The following is a 17,408-nucleotide window of genomic DNA, read 5'->3' as shown; positions in this document are numbered from 1 at the left end:
ACTAGACCTTTTTTACATTAATTAATGCGTGATGTAATGTATATTGGCCGTGACCAGACCATAGGCGTCTCAGTTCAAGACCACGGGTGGTGGCCACAACTCAGGGGTGCCCTGTTTTCATCAATAATTCACAAAGCTTCCTCCTCCCCTTACTGGCTGTTCACTATTGCCATCCTGGTAAGGTTGGGACAGCTCATCATGAATGCTGTCACTACATACTTGCAATGCTGACTATTTGGATGGTTTGTTTGCTTGTTTTGTTTTTACAAGTTGATTGGTTTTAAGATTGATAGTTCTTTTGTTAGTTTTGAAGGAAATGAAAGTTTTTAGGAAATGAGGTTTTATTTTTCTTCTTTTTAGGTTTATTTTTAGTTTTATGTATGTATTTGCTTTTTTTTTTTTTTTTTGAATACGAGAGAGAGAGAGAGAGAGAGAGAGAGAGAGAGAGAGAGAGAGAGAGAGAGAGAGAGAGAGAGAGAGAGAGAGAGAGAGAGCAGGTCACAAAAAGCCAGCAGGCCTTCACTTGGTAATCCTTGTTTTGTTCAGATATACATCTGCCTGTTGCCATTCATGCCTGTTAATCTATTCACAGCTTGTCTACTCTTCTCCCAAAGCTCAATATTGATTCTGTTCTAACAACCTGTGTCCATTCCTATCATTGACCATTCTATATGAGAACTAGTTCCTTCCTATTTTTTTTTTAACCCAACTTTGTCAAGCTTTAACTTTTTTTTATCTCGTCTTATCCAGAGAGAGAGAGAGAGAGAGAGAGAGAGAGAGAGAGAGAGAGAGAGAGAGAGAGAGAACCTTTTGTATCTGTATATAACCAAAAGCATATACTCCCATGCTGCACATTTAAGCAGATACTAATTAGTATGACAGCCTTATAATCTGTAGTGTTCTAATTATTTTTATGTTCATTTTCTTCATGGTCATCTATACAAAATATTCACCTTGTTCCTTTATTACAAGTTTAAACTTATTGATTGCTATGGTCTCTTCTTAACTTGATAAAAATACCTTGTACAACTTTAGATTACAGATTGAAAGATCACATTTAAATAAAGGAGATGATTGAATACTTAGCAAAGTTTTTTTTATGAGAGAGTTCTGGTTAAAGGCAACAAAACTTTAGGTGAAAAAGACCCATTGAAGGTGCCTGTTCCCCAAGAAAACAACCCAGAAGCAAGTCCAGAGTTACATGCACTATATTTTTAACCTTTGCTCATATAGTTGCCTTAGTTTATTCAGATAGAATACTGTCATAAGCTATTAGAGGCTTACAATGATTTTTTTGTATGTACTGTATCTGTTATTAGAAACACCACTATCATTCAAATTGGCATAAACATTTGCTATTAAAGCATTAAAATAATGTATTGTACTAATAATAGAAACACCAGTATCTTCCAAACTGACATAACTATTTAAAAGTAAAAGTAATGCCATTTAGCTCCTTCAGTGTTTAGTGATGGAGGTTGTTGATGCAGGAAGCAACAGTGTGCCATGTCTGGAGAGTATCAACTTTTATCTTGAAGTCTGACTTTCATGCCAGCAAAAGTTTACCTAAAAAAAATGTTGATTTCTAAAGGACTAATGTTTATTGATATGAAAGGAAAACAAGGATGAAATTAACTCTTTTACTGCTATGGGCATTTTTTTTGTTAACATCATGATCTCTGTAATATTATGTTTAGATGGATGTAAAGAAGAAAAGATTATGTTAATCAAATTTTTGCAAAGCTGCAGAAGTACATACATACTTAAGAGACTGTAGTACAAGAAATAAGTCTTTTAAAAGTTGTAGATGATTATGGTAAAGATTGACTAGCAATGAAATGGAAAAGCCATATTAATTTTCTGTATTAGACTTGTGACTATCATTGCTATTCTTCAAGGGAGCAACAGAATTAAATAGCAAAGAAAGTACCCAAACCATACCTTAGCTTCCCTTCCCCACTGACAACAAAATGTAACCCTGTCAGGTTTATACTTACACTCAGGGAATTTGATGTAAGTTCTTTAGGGGAGCAATGGAAGTATACAAGAAAGAAAGTACCCAAACCATACTTTAGTTTCTCTTCCCCACTGGTAAAAAATAAAATAAAATAAAATGAATAATAATAAATAAATAAATAGATAAAGCCATGCCAGGTCTGTATTCTCAGAGCATTTGGTGTAAGTTCTTAAGGAGAACAGCAGAACTAGATAGGAAAGAAAGTACTAAAAATATATCTTAGCTTCCCTTCCCTGCTAGTAAGAAAACAGTAGCCAGGTCTATACACTCTGGCATTTTGATGATAATTTTTGCCCAGTTACCAATACTACTCAGTTTTTTTTATCTGTTGCTCTGCTTTCACTTGTGTAATGAGAAACATGTATGCTGGTGTGAGTCAAGTGTTGAACTAAGTGCTGCCTCCCACCCCCGACAGCTGGACAGGTTCAAGGAGCCGCCTGCTTTTGGGCCCATGTGTGACATCCTGTGGTCTGACCCGCTAGAGGATTTTGGCAATGAGAAAAATGCGGAACACTTCTCACACAATTCTGTACGAGGTTGTTCGTATTTCTATAGGTAAGTTTTTTGAGGTGTCTTATTAGGTTGCTCATATTTGTATAAGTAAGTTTTAAGGTGTGTTTTTTTTTCTTTTATTTCTGCAGGTTACAGGTATTATTGTCAATGATGGATGCTTGTGTAGTGTGTGGGAGATTGTTCATCATTTATATAAGTATGTTCTTGAGGCGTATTTTCTTTTATTTCCACAGGTTACAAGTGGTGTCGATGATGTTTGATTGTTTAGAGTGTTAAAGGAAATTGTTTTGCAAGTTTCTGAACCATCTTTTTTCTTTTATTTGTACTAGATAATGTTGATGGGTGTTGGTGTAAAATTGTTCTATGTCAAGTTATTCATGTGTGATGTATCATGATAATTCATTACATATAGCAAGGATAAGAAGCAGCATGGTTAGGAGTGAGGCAAGTGTGTGTAATTGAAATTAATGTATCTGGAGGAAGGTGATCACACATAGGGAAGAATCATTCAGTCTCACAATGGAGGAGGATGGGTAGGTACAATCATGGTCAGGAAGCACTTCCTCTGTGTTTAATGTTTCCTTCAGTCATGAATCATCTGATCTGCTAGCAGTTTCCTTCTAGAATCTGACAGTTGATAGACTGTTACCAGATCAGAGGACTAGTGATAAAGGAAACCTAAAAAGAGGAAGGGAAAGCACTTTTACTATATATTGACTTCTGACCAGAACTGTACAAACATTGGGATGACTGGGAAGTGGAATACAAGAACATAACAATTGACAGACTCTTATCTGATCAGAGAACTAATAAACAAAGGATGGTAATGCACTAAGTTACTTGACTTCTGGTCAGGAATGTATAAGCAGCAAGGTGACTGAGGAGTGGAATGCAAAAACCTGACACTTGATAGATCCTTAGCAGATCAGAAAAACTAGACAGAGGAAAAGAACACACTGTTACTCTACTTCTGACTAGTAATGTACAAGCACTGGGACAACTGACAGGTGAAATACAAGAACATGACAATTGATAGATGCTTACCAGATAAAAAAAACTAATAATTAAGGAAAAACTAAAACAAAACAAGGGAATGCTCTAAATTAATCAACTTCTGGCCAGGAATGTACTGGCCGCAAAGTGACTGAGAAGTGGAATACAAGTCACTTTTCTCATAACAACTTTCTTTCCCTTCCAGCTATGCAGCTTGCTGTGACTTCTTACAAACCAACAATCTCCTGTCCATAATCAGAGCCCATGAAGCTCAAGATGCAGGGTAAGACGTGCAGGGATTCTCTTTTGTGCATTGTTGAGGTTATAAGACTTGTATCATATTCATCTTGTCCTTACCTAGTATTTCATCTTATTCACCTCAATATTAAATTATTTCATCTCTTCAGACATGTTTTTGTGCAGTGTTAATTATAATACATGCATCTTATTCACCTTGTCTTTAACTTAGACTTCCAGTATTTCATCCTATTCTCGTTATCGTTAACTCAGGACTCCAGTACTACTTCATCTTCCCAGACATGTTTTAAGATGCGAACAACTACAGCCTCTACATAATTCATACTTAAAAAGCGTACTGCAGTCAATACGTAGCACAGTATTCTTGAATTCATGTTTTTAACTTTGTGGTGTATAGTTTCATGTCCTTTTCCTTTTTCCAGGTATCGTATGTATCGTAAAAGCCAAACAACAGGATTTCCCTCCCTTATTACAATATTTTCTGCTCCAAATTACCTGGACGTGTACAACAACAAGGTGAGGGCTGGTCACACTGTGCCTCTCTTGCTGTGTCCATTGTGGTGACTGAAGACCATGTTCTGAAACACTGCTGCCCACACTTCCATTATTTTAAAAAAGGCACTAGTTGAAGTGACATGGGTTTTTAAGGCTGTTTCTTACAGTTTTAGTGATATATTAACAAGATTTTAACATTATTAACAGGAGAAACAGTCTCGAGAACCCAGCTAATCATCTTTGTGGCCTTTAAAGATAGTCATGGTGATTGGGAGAACAGTGTTTCTGAATTGGGGCCTGTGTTGTGCTGGCAGGGAATCCATGCAGCAGTTTGAGTAATGACTGTGTGACTCTTTAGCTTTGACAAGAATGATGGTTAGATATGGACAGAAGAGAATTGAAGTGATGAAAGACTCTTAAATTTATGCAAGTCCAAGTAGCAGGACAAACCAGTAGAGTTAAATTGTGTAGAGCAATAGTTCTGACAAGAAGCTGAGAGTCACCATGCATTTTTATATCGTAAGTCCCTTCATCAGCTCTTGTTTTATTTTAGTTCACTGTCAATATGAAGTTCATTAACTCTGTGTATAAATCCTCACTGTACTACATAGATTACTGCATTTACATAGGAAAGAAAACTTTTCTTTGTATTAAAAGAAAAGGAAGACTGTATCACAGTTCTTACTGCAGACTTTTGTGGGAAGATTAAAACAGATCCCCGAATATTGAAATGAATAAGATAAATAAAGTCCCACAACCCATATCTAGAATATCTGATGTTCAGCACAAAGGAATTTAATTTGACAGGGTTATATAAATAAAAGTCAGATAACAGTAATCATAATTATTTATTTATTTATATTATTATTGTGCAAGAGGAGGCACTGACCAAGGACAACAAAAAAAGATAAAAAGGCCCACTGAAGATTGTAGTCTCCAAGGCAGACTGTTCAAGGGAATATAGTTTAATACTAACTGGTTCATCTAAGGATATCTGGGCACAAGTATTTGACCGTCAGGAAAAATAATGACTTGAACAAAAACTTTCTTGCTCAGAAAAACAGTGTCTCTTAGCTGAAGAAAGTGTTACTCAGAAGGGAAGGATTAGCTCAGTCATTTATTTGTAGTTTAATTTTATATTTGAGCATGGAAGCAAGACATGGATGATGAATGTAATGTAAATACAATAAAGAGAGTGTCCTGTATGTAGAAGCCTAATTATTATTGCTGTGAATGGAAATATGTAGTATAAGTCTTTGCACCATATTGTTTTGCAATTTTTCATCTACATAGTGTATAATACGTCTCTCTGCTTGCTTCAGGCTGCCGTTTTGAAATATGAAAATAATGTGATGAACATCCGACAGTTCAACTGCTCCCCTCACCCTTACTGGCTGCCAAACTTTATGGATGTGTTCACCTGGTCACTACCATTTGTTGGAGAGAAGGGTATTATCCGATGAACACTTGTTTCCTCCTCACCTAACTCCTCTGCTGTATTATATAAGGCTTCAGTATCTATGCTTTCCCAGATAGAATCACATGAATCAATTCAACATCATGGTACACCTTTGCAAACACCAACAAGCTGACTCTGTCCATTGATTTTCTTATATTAATTTTTAACTTTTTGTCATATGTGATGTCATTTATGTTTTCTTCCATCTTACTCTTTATATCTTCACACTTTTTTTTTTTTTAATGATTTAGAAAAGTGGAGCTCTTGAAAATTGCACCATCACTAATTGGAGACCTACCTATATTCAGTAACCAAGTTTGTACTGAACTTACTGCTTCTAACTTAAAGCTTTCTGTAGGAATTGTAAATGCATACTATTTGAATCTCCAATTTGATATAAAAATCAAATAAAAATATGAACTTGGCTTATATTTCCTGTCAAAGAAAACATATATATTTATTAGGCATTTCTTTTATTGCATTTGGTATTATGAAACTTCAGTAACATTCTTACAAAATACAACTGCTAGCTTTCCACATTGTCTCAGTTTTGGTTGTAGGAGTCACACTATTAATGATTATCCGACAGCTATTTATCATTTGAATAGTCAAGCGGTTTCTCATTGCATGATCACAACATATTATTAAACATGCCCAAAATTTTATTAACTGGTTACATGCAGGTTCATTTCTAATTGCATAAAGGGATGCTTCTTGTGCACTCCTAAATGTAAGTAGTGGGGGCAGTGCAGGGTGGCAGAAGCTTAGCACTTGCACTTGTTACCTTTCAGTGACGGAGATGCTGGTAAATGTGCTCAACATCTGCTCTGACGATGAGCTCATGGATGGGGAGGAGTCCATCGATGAAGGTAGGTGTCCTGCAGGGTCTCTTACCTGAATGAGGGGCTTGGCTTAGGCTCTTGAAGTCTCAGAAGCTTAAACTGCGGGATATGCTAGTAGGACATTTATAGTTACATTGAATTGCAGTACCCAACTATAGACATAAATAAGGAAAAATGAGCTGCTAAACTTTATCCTCAGGTGAAGGACTTTTTTTTATCTAGAGATTTCTCAGTTTTGATGTTATTGTTTGGATATGGAACTTCACCCCTGTCTGATTGCTGAACCTGACATAGAGGAGGTAGGGTAAGAGTAAAAAGACTATGCAGGTATAGTGTAGTTATGGATTTCTGAACTCACTTTTCCTTCACCTGCAGCTGTGGTGTAGGATGAATCTTTGGCTCATTTACTGGTGACAAATTAATTTTCTGTGTGTGAAATAAAGATTTTATTACAGATTTTTCTCTTTAAAACTTGGAACTTTGTAATCAGAGGCTTTGATCTTAATGATAATGACACCATTGCACACCTGCACACTTCACACTTCACACCTTGATCTGCTTTGAGATGAATCTGTGTACGTGTCTTTCTTACCCTGGAGGTGCAGGGTACATATCCCCCTCCAGGAGTCCTTAGTGTTGTCCAAGGCAACAGTGGGGCAGGAGGGTGGGGGCCAGGAACATTTACCTTTAAATTTTGACATTCCCCACAAAACAAGAATGGAAGAGAGGTCTTGACATTTTCTTTTTTGTTTTAGATACTCTTGCAAAAATTGTTAATTGGCTGCCACTTATATTATTGGAAAGACTTTAATAGGCAACTCAGAACAGACAAAATCAATCCTTTTGTAGACAAGCTCAGGGGTGTGAAAAAAGTTAATCTGACTCAATTTAATGAAGCCATCTTGTTTTGTGTTCAATGGAACGTTGGAAGTTAACACCACACACCAACCATGTTTGTTTTGCATAGTTAATTAAACATACCACACAATGCACAAAAAATTCAATGTGAAAAAAAATCTATAGTAAATAGATCAGTTCCAGGTAATACTACACCTGATACATGCAAGTTCAGGGTTAAAAATAGTCATAAAATATATAAATCAACTTCAGTGAAGCTGTCTTAGCCTATCAAATATTTCTTTTTAGTCACCAGAGTTTCCTGCACCCACACAGAACAGTCACCAGAACAATCACACGGTACTGTTTTCTTCATTAAATAGAAACTGCAAAGATGTTATTCACTTGATGCTTCACTACACCAACCCTTGAGAGGCAGCCATGCACCTCCACCTTATATCAAGTGTTGCACTTGTCTGACACACTTCAACCTATGCACTCACTACACTTACCATGTTGATTTGTAAATATTTAGTCTAAATTAATGGACAGGTGAAATCTGAAGACAAGACCCCATGAGTGTAATGACATTTTTTGTAAACTGCAAGTAGAAAAAAACACACACACACACACACACACACACACACACACACACACACACACACACACACACACACACACACACACACACACACACACACACACACACACACACACACACACACTATAGCTCCTTTCTCATGTCACAATTTTTTTTATGTAGGTAACTTTGGGTAAACACACACACACACACACACACACACACACACACACACACACACACACACACACACACACACACACACACACACACACACACACACACACACACACACACACACACACACACACACACACACTATAGCTCCTTTCTCATATGTCACAATTTTTTTTATGTAGGTAACTTTGGGTAAACACACACACACACACACACACACACACACACACACACACACACACACACACACACACACACACACACACACACACACACACACACACACACACACACACACACACACACACACACACACACACACACACACACACACACACACACACTATAGCTCCTTTCTCATGTCACAGCTTTTATTTTATGTAGGTAACTATGGGTAAACACACACACACACACACACACACACACACACACACACACACACACACACACACACACACACACACACACACACACACACATATGCACAGCATTCATAAGCACAAATGTGGAACTCTTGAAGGCCTGTGATAGAACCTGTGCCAGTGTGTTGAGAGCATGCCTGGAGCAGGGAAGGCTGCACCTAAGGCTGTGTGTGACGCCTCACATCCAGGGTACTGCTGCATGACCCTCACCCACCTGGCACTGGAGGACTGGCAGTATTCTTCATGGTCAGGGTGTGTTAGGAAAGAATAGGGAGCTCAGATAGGTGTATCTTATGATTAACTTGCTTTCTGTGAGCTCAAACAGGTGTATCTTAAGACTATCTTGCTTTTTTTCTGGGTGTTTTCTTCCTGGTCATGGTGTGTTAGGAGGAGAGAAGGATAGGGAGCTGAAGTAGGTGTATCTTATGACTAATTTGGTTTCTCTTCACTTCCTCCATTAACATTTTACAGAATAGCAGTGTTTGGTTAGATAAGTTGTGAAACACAAATTTGCTGCCTGGCAGAGTCATGTGGTTACACAGATGACATGTTGAGATTGATAGGGATTGTTAGAAGCATTTAATAATCATTTCAAGTTCACTTCTACATTAGGTATGACATTTAAGGTTTGAGGTGAAAATCATGTCTACTTTTACAACATGCTACATTATGAGATGAGTTTGAATGATAAGATTCCCTCCATAATTGTTTTCATTATCCATTATACAATTACTACACAGTCTCAAAACTCTAAATTCTAAATTCTAAATTCTTAGAATGAGTCTTACAGAAACACTCTCTAGGCTAGTGTCAGTGTTTAGCATCTGATGAAACCCTTTCACTGTGATGTTCAGCAATTTACAACACTAAAGGCACTCTCCAGAGTCTTTACAGGGTTCTGCAGTAAAGAAAAAAATTAAGAGAACAGATTTTCCATTGTTTATTCGTTATTTATTGTTTTATTCAGTTTTGAGACAATGGAGCAAAAGAAATATCTCACAGTGGTTAGCGATTAAGGAAAGATACACCAAGAAACAGTGAAAGGGTTAATAAGCACCAGACACCTAAGAAAATATCTTAATGCATCTACACAATCATAATGGTACACTTTCTTCACGCACATACCGAAGTGGAGAGGAGGATTCACTTGTAATGAAAAGAGAAAGGAATTTAATTCATGATACAAAATGGCCTCAAAAGTCGCCATACACTTACACAATCATAACAGTAAACTTTTCCTCACATGTGTAGAATTGGTGAGAAACTTGCTTAAAACACAAAGCAGCAAGAAACCATCTTCACTCAGTTGCTTAAATTTAATCTTGGTGCTCCTCCTGCAGACATCAGCTGGCTCTTGCTTTGCAGCAGATACATTACCAGTGTGTTCCTGCCTCCTGTAGTGCTCTTACTGTGCCAGGCGAGAAATATGCTGGTTGAAGTTTACATTTGTGGTCATTCTGGAGTCTTAATCTATATTAGGAGACCAGACCCCCTTGCTAATAATCTTTGTCAGGATTCATGTTTTGTGATTGGGACATGAATCTTTAGGTACAGGTCTTATATTACAGTGGAGTCTAATAGATTCATTTGGTTTAGCTAGTTTGGCATATTTATTTAGTCAGTTTCATGAACCAGTGAATGTGTCTTGTTCAGGATTTTTTGGGAGGGGAAGATGTAGTTTTTCATGAGGATCAGTCTGTTTATCAGACAGGTGCCTCTTTAGTGTTAAGTCTAATTCAGTAATCTTCAAAAATTTTTCCCCTGAAATTCTTTATGCTTGTAGACAATCATAATGTTAAATGCAAATTTGTGGACACTAATAACATCATTGAAATCATTCAAGAATTTTAAAAGAGTTTGGTACCTTTCCAAACATTGCCATTATTTTATAACTAAATCACTAATTACCACTTATGAACTAAATGCAGATGATCATGATCTAAAACATAGTCCTTGAGTATAGAAGTACTAACGCATATACATACTAGTTATTCTTTCCTCTCCTTTTTTTAAATATTCTGTGTATGTAATGGAGTTTTCTTTCCATGTTGAGATTGGTTCAGCATACATAGCCATCATGGTTCATAATATATAATACTAGTCTGCATGCCAATAGTGGAAATCAACATGACTACCATTGTGTGAATAAGATATTGCTAGTGAGGATTTTGTATATACACATCTTCATGTTATGACTCTTACATTCTTCACAGCTGCTGCAATTCTCTATAAACTTTTGCATGCCCCCTTTCTCCTAGGTGAGGGAGATACTCTGCAGTTGCTGGCAAATATTGTTTCCAAGCATATATATATATATATATTTTTTTTAGATATCTATCTACTCTTAATTACTAATTGGTTTACTTCCATATTGTTTTTACTGAGACTGCCATAGTGTTTCATGATTGTTGGCCACTCAGTGAGCCTGCTGTGTTACTAATATTGGCACAATTATTCAACCTTATGATTGTGGCTTCAAATGGAAGATAATGGAATTCTTCATACCTTCATGTCCTAAGTGTTTACCAGTCTTTTCTATTTTCTTTTTGTTCTCATGAATGGTGAAGGGGATGATGGTAAGACTCCATATTAGTGTCCAAAGGCTGTAGTCTCACTGTAGAAGTACTATGTGGCCTGTTTATGACAATTCTGGCTTAAACTTATTTTTCATTTGAGTTCATTATTGTGGCAATGATTGATTTTAAAGAAACTGCCTCAAGTATTTAAAAGATAAATTGTAATTGTGTTTCTAAAGCTGAACACACAGGCCAACATAGTTCAGGATAAACTAGCTAGATGTACCTTAGTATCTGATAGTGGCAAGTTGGGTGGGAGTTGCCCTCCTATGCCAGCACTGCTGTACACTGTGTGATGTACTGGTGGTCATATGCCTGGCCCTGGGCTCAAGGCCCCACACCCTGCCCTACACTGTCAACTTCTCCCTACACATGTACTGCTGCACTCACAACCTGTATTAAAGGAACAGTATAACACTAAACCCTTTATTGTCACTGGTGTAGAAACTTGCACCAAAGGTCTTAGATCCCAAGAATACTGTTAGTTTTGTAGTAAACTGAAGTTGCTGGAAGTATTTAGTGGCATTAAAAAGTTACCCTTGAAAATTGATTTTACCAAGATAATTTTAGAAAAATATTGTACTAGTTGTATACTTATCAGCTAGGATAGAGCGGTACTGAACTAAAAAAAAAAAAAAAAATACTGTAAGGAGCGTTTTTTAAGCTCAGTGGTGTGAATCTACCATACTAGCTGGCTGTCCCTGTGGGGATAAAGGCACTATGGCAGTTCAAGACAAATTCAGTGCTTGGTAATTCCTTTCAGTATTTTAACTCCTGAAGACAAATGATTCAGACCTGTCCAGATGTCTTGTACAAGGATGAGGTTTCCTACTCAATTAACCAGTGTTTTGGGCAGCTTGTACAGGGGAGTGACCATTGAATATTTCGGGCCAGTTTAGATGACATGCAGCCATTTCTTTTGGCCTGTGAAATTCATCTTCTACAAGTGTCCATCATAATAATCCATTGGAGTCATGTCTCGTTTTGTAACTCTATGTATCATAAACAACAGCAATCATCCTTAGGTAGCATATCAATAAGGCTAATTATCTTGTATTTGATACAAAATTAGTCCATATTATACACCACCTAAGATGGTTGTTTATGTTACACTTAGATGCCATGTCTTGCCTGTATATGGAAAATTTGACCACTTAGACTCTTAATATCACTGAGTGCTTGTTTGGAATGATTGATGCATGCTGACTGGAAATGGCTGGTTGTCAGGTTTCTAATTTTTTGTTGAATTTGTTCTCATAGGGGGACGAAGCACATCTCATATCATGCAGTTTTTTGACCATGAGTTGTGAAGCCTCAGTGTGGAATAGAGTGCCGGCTCTGCAATCCAATTTGATGCAACTCACCAACATTCCTAAGTCACTGACTTGTTAAATCTCTTAGTCATGACACAAAGCTGAGGCTTCAGAATGATGATCTTGGTCACACAGCACTATGGTCTCTATTCCAGTAATACCTTGGGTTTATTGTTGATTTCATTCGTACTGTCTCCAGTATCTTTTTTATCTAGTATTTCCTTTTTCTTTCCATTTCCTGTGGCTTGCGTGCTCATAAAACCCAACAAAATCCTGCTTATCTTCTTGGACCTTAATACTTGTTGATACTATTGTGGCAAACCTTGCAAGCAACAACAGTGCTAATTGTGCCGGGTAAGTCAAGCACCAGGCATGGAGCAAGTAAGGAGAGTGCATGCCAGTCTGGAGTGCCTTGGACGTGGTTTACTTTCGTGCATGTCGGCCTTTTTTTTTTCTTTCTTCCTTATTTCGGTTTATTCAATCTACATTCCATCATGACTGACTCCAATAGGTATTTTTATTCTAAATAACTAAAAGAAAGGCTACCATATTAACTGTCAATAGAAATGAGAGTTTGAATGCTAATCACATCAGCTAACCAGCAATGCAGGTCCTGCTATGTTCAGAGCTAAGTTTGTGCTTGAAGTTGTGATTATCAATGATGCTTTTCAAACTTAGTGGAGTAGGTGAAATGGCTAGTTGTGAGTGGCTGAGCTGTTGACAGTAATTCTCTTTTGATAGGTCACTATGGCTGGCAGTCCCAAACCAAACAATTGATTACCACGATAATTGTAGATCTAGACCATGCTTGTGTCCATGCATTGTGATGAAATAAGTCATGCATTTAGATGGAGAAGTCATTGTTCAAAGCATTCTAGTTATTTACAATACATGTTTTCCTTTGGTTAAATTTTTTTCCAAAATTTATGTGGAAACATGAAAAGATTTTTTGCATAAAGAACAAAATAAACCATTGCCTGGGAAATGTTATGAATTCAGTGAGCCTTAAACAGAACTCCCCTAAGACTTCTTTTTCCTTGATATACTGCTCAGAAAAAGAGTCTTGTCCCAGTGCTTTTGAAGGCTCCACACTTGCTGTAGCAATGGGTGACTTAGCCATAGTATGAATTGCACTCAGGATTCTAGAAGTGCTGCTGTTCCTAGTATTTTTGACAGGTCCATAGCCTATAAATAGTAAAGAGAAGATTTCTTTCATTTCATACGATTGAGTAACAGAAGTGACAGAAATCTCCTGGTGATCCTGTGTCATCACAATTATGACTATGGCATTGACTGGATGCCAGAGTTACTGTATGAAGTGTTCACCTGTATGTGTTGTCTTGCTACTGATGTTGTCTCTGGGGCTTTCTCTAGTCTAGGATTAGGGAACCTTAATGAACCCCAGGTAGCACTTCCATATATATATATATATATATATATATATATATATATATATATATATATATATATATATATATATATATATATATATATATATATATATATATATATATATATATATATATATATATTGTGTGTGTGTGTGTGTGTGTGTGTGTGTATAAACATATTTGTAAGGGTTGGCTGTAAATGGGAATATCAAAATGTTCATTTGGGCACAGAAATATACAGTAGTTATGTGTAGGTGTGAAGGTAGACAGCAAACATAGCAGCAAATTATTGAACCCCACACACTGATTACAGTCTTTAGTTACCAGCAGTACTTGCAGTGCCTCCCAGTGCTTTGTATCCACAGTCTATTTCTGTATTGAAGTTAGTCTGTGAGTTTGCATCACATGAGGTGATTCATTTAGTTATAGCAATAATATGCAGTGTAAATCCATACCATACTTGAGGAATATTGGGATGTAAGTCTTCTGGTAACAGGAGACACTGTATCACTTATTCAACTTTGGGACCAAGTAAGCATATAATTGTAAGTTGCTTCAAAAGGGAGATGGGTGATTTGTGACAAGAATAGTGATATTTTTTCTCTGGCTCTGTTATTGGTCCTCTCTAGTCAGTGTTAATATTTCATATCATATATTGAGAATGCTTGAGAAATGCTTCTAGATATTCAAATAGATTTTCAAGAATTACAGAGATCATGTCAGCATAGGGATGAGGCCACCACAAGTACTGTTTCATGTGGGAGTCCCCTGACCACAGACTGGGTCACAGGACTCTTGGTTCAGTGACACATTGAAAAAGAAATGCATCCCAACAGTCTGTGCATACATGTGACTACTGCATAAGTAACTTTGTACTCTATCAGCATTTTTCCCACAATTAATTAATTACTTAATGACTACTGGACTAGAATACACAATCTATAAGTTGTAGGTGAAGTCAGTGTTCCCTACAATAACAAGTAATTAGCATCAGGTTTTTACATGGTAGGATTGGTATGTAGGGCCTCCACAAGGACTGTGCGCATGGAATTCTAGACTAGGGAAAGCCCTAGCTGTCAGTCTGTGTTGCGTTCATGGTAGGGTGGTAATCAGTGTGACACAAGCTAACAGTGTTAATTAATATGTAAGTCCTTTAGGGATGCTAGAGTGAATAAAGTATATTCACTTAAGACCTCTGGTTAAAGAAATTGTATATGGAAATTGCACTCTGTTAAATCGGTTCTCAACTTGAAAAGAACAAATAAAAAAGCTCAGAGGCCTAGTTTCCTTATTAGGGCTTGAGCTTTTTCATTAATCTCATGTCAAAGTTCTGGATACCTTGTTCAGTTATTTTCTGCCATAGATGAGAAATGGGAGGTTAGAGAATAAAGTTAGGGCTTTATTCATTATTCAGTGTTGTGTTCCTGATTATCAACAGAGAAAGGAGCCATGCGGAAGGAGGTCATCCGAAACAAGATCCGTGCGATTGGAAAGATGGCTCGTGTATTCTCAGTCTTAAGGTAATGATTCCGCCAGTGTTGTCAGATCACTCACCTCAGTATAAAGCAAGACCAAATTTAAGTAGCAAGACATTTATTTTTATATGTTTGTATGTTTTATTTGACGTTGTGTTAAAACAAAGTCTTGGTTCGTCCTGAACACAGAGAGGAGAGTGAGAGTGTGCTACAGCTGAAGGGCCTCACGCCTACTGGTGCTCTCCCACTTGGAGCCTTGTCCGGAGGAAAGGCATCTCTTAAAAATGGTGAGTCAGTCTGTGCACCTCGGATACATTCTTTTTGCTAGATACTGCACACATTCATCTTTTTTTTTTCTTTTACATAAGCAGGGCACAAGTCAATGGCAGAAAAGAGCAAAACAAAAAAGGCCCGCCAGTCCCAAAAGAAAGGTTAAAAGGATTGTCCAAAATTAGAGGACAGGTGTTTGGAAACCTCCCTCTTGAAAGGATTTGTTATTAGAAGGAAGAAATACAGAAGCAGGCAAGGAGTTCCAGAGTTTCTCAACTTACAGATTTTCATATTGTCAACAACTGAAGACTTTGATCAGTTTTTTATCAAAATTTTCATTAAATTGGTTTATAAAATGTACTTTTAACGGTCCACTCTGTGGTGTGGTGTGAATGTTGTGACAGGCTCACTACATCTAATAGTATATTCAACATTCAAAGCACCCACATATGTAAGTAGTATTGTGAACTTCAGATGTTCTCTTTGTTACCTTCTTCCCTAGAATATTGTGTTTGCTTAATGGTGCTTTAATTTCATATTTTCATGATCTGGATTATATTTTTTCTTTTCTGCATATTTCTTTTCTGAAACTCCTTTGAATGTAACTCACAGCATCAACTTTTATGAAATGCAGCAGTGCACATTTGGCTCAGTTAATCATCATAAATAGATAGTGTATATGTATATTGTCATTACTGAGAACAAAAATAGTGATTGGATAGATCACATCTTGAAACACTTCTTCAAGTTGCTGTTGGGATGCTGTTGCAGTGCTCAGGCATACAGTTCAGATGTGAAGAACATGTGTCTCTTGTATTTTGACAGAAAACATAAAACGATGATTAATTTTATCAGTGAGAAAATTTAAAGTTCATCAATGCTTAGTTTACAAATTGGAGGCTTCATTATATTTATCTTCATCACAAGAAGATGTGAATTTCTTTGTTAGTCATGAAAGAGACTGCTGACTTAGTTTGTTATGGAAGAAACTTTGTTAGATATAGAAGAGACTACAAATTCCTTTATTATAGTTTGTTATGGAAGAAACTTTGTTAGTTATGGAAGCAATGACTAACCTCTATCTTATCCCCATTGCAGCTATGGCTGGCTTCTCTCCTAACCACAAGATCACATCCTTCGCGGAGGCCAAGGGTCTGGATGCCATGAATGAGCGCATGCCCCCTAGGAAGGACGCCCCAGCCATCCCTCAGCCTGTGGCGTCATCGCCGGCTGCTGCGGACGAAGCAGAAAAATCCAATTCCTCCAACACAGCACCCAACACCCACTTGTGAAACCCACAGCCTCAGGTGGCTATCAGTAATTAGAACATTGTTAATATTTATATTACTACTGTAAGGAAAACCATGTGGTCATTATACTCTTAGTATTTCTCTAAAATTCACATCATTATATTTTCCCCTTTAGTGCTTCAATGCATTAGGAATTCCATAAAAAAATATATATGTATATATAATATATATATATATATATATATATATATATATATATATATATATATATATATATATATATATATATATATATATATATATATATATATATATATATATATATATATATATATATTATATTATATTATATTATATTATATATATATATATATATATATATATATATATATATATATATATATATATATATATATATATTATATTATATTATATTATATTATATTATATTATATATATATATATATATATATATATATATATATATATATATATATATATATATATATATATATATATATATATATTAGTTCTAATGTT

The 17,408-nt window shown here is 36.4% G+C and overlaps 1 protein-coding gene across 6 annotated transcripts in view; it reads left to right on the top strand.

Moving 5' to 3' along the window:
• The window catches only part of LOC135105693 (serine/threonine-protein phosphatase 2B catalytic subunit 2-like), a 111,961-nt gene that overhangs the window by 82,966 nt on the left and 11,587 nt on the right, over positions 1 to 17,408 (top strand). For 3 of the 6 annotated variants that reach the window (XR_010270973.1, XR_010270972.1, XM_064014079.1), the window contains exons 5-13: positions 2,433 to 2,572; positions 3,729 to 3,806; positions 4,204 to 4,297; positions 5,599 to 5,725; positions 6,527 to 6,604; positions 12,813 to 12,836; positions 15,312 to 15,393; positions 15,538 to 15,635; positions 16,717 to 16,925. Coding sequence is in view for 4 of the 6 variants with exons in the window: in XM_064014079.1 (XP_063870149.1) it covers positions 2,433 to 2,572; positions 3,729 to 3,806; positions 4,204 to 4,297; positions 5,599 to 5,725; positions 6,527 to 6,604; positions 12,813 to 12,836; positions 15,312 to 15,393; positions 15,538 to 15,635; positions 16,717 to 16,910 (915 nt within the window). In the remaining 2 variants the exon portion in view is untranslated. The remainder of the gene's footprint in view (positions 1 to 2,432; positions 2,573 to 3,728; positions 3,807 to 4,203; positions 4,298 to 5,598; positions 5,726 to 6,526; positions 6,605 to 12,812; positions 12,837 to 15,311; positions 15,394 to 15,537; positions 15,636 to 16,716; positions 16,926 to 17,408) is intronic. The other 3 variants (XM_064014081.1, XM_064014082.1, XM_064014080.1) reach the window with 2 other exon arrangements.

This window comes from Scylla paramamosain, chromosome 12 (assembly GCF_035594125.1).
Source record: "Scylla paramamosain isolate STU-SP2022 chromosome 12, ASM3559412v1, whole genome shotgun sequence".
Lineage (NCBI taxonomy): Eukaryota > Metazoa > Arthropoda > Malacostraca > Decapoda > Portunidae > Scylla > Scylla paramamosain.
The sequence above is the reverse complement of the archived record's forward strand: the minus strand, read 5'-3'. Positions and strand labels throughout refer to the sequence as shown.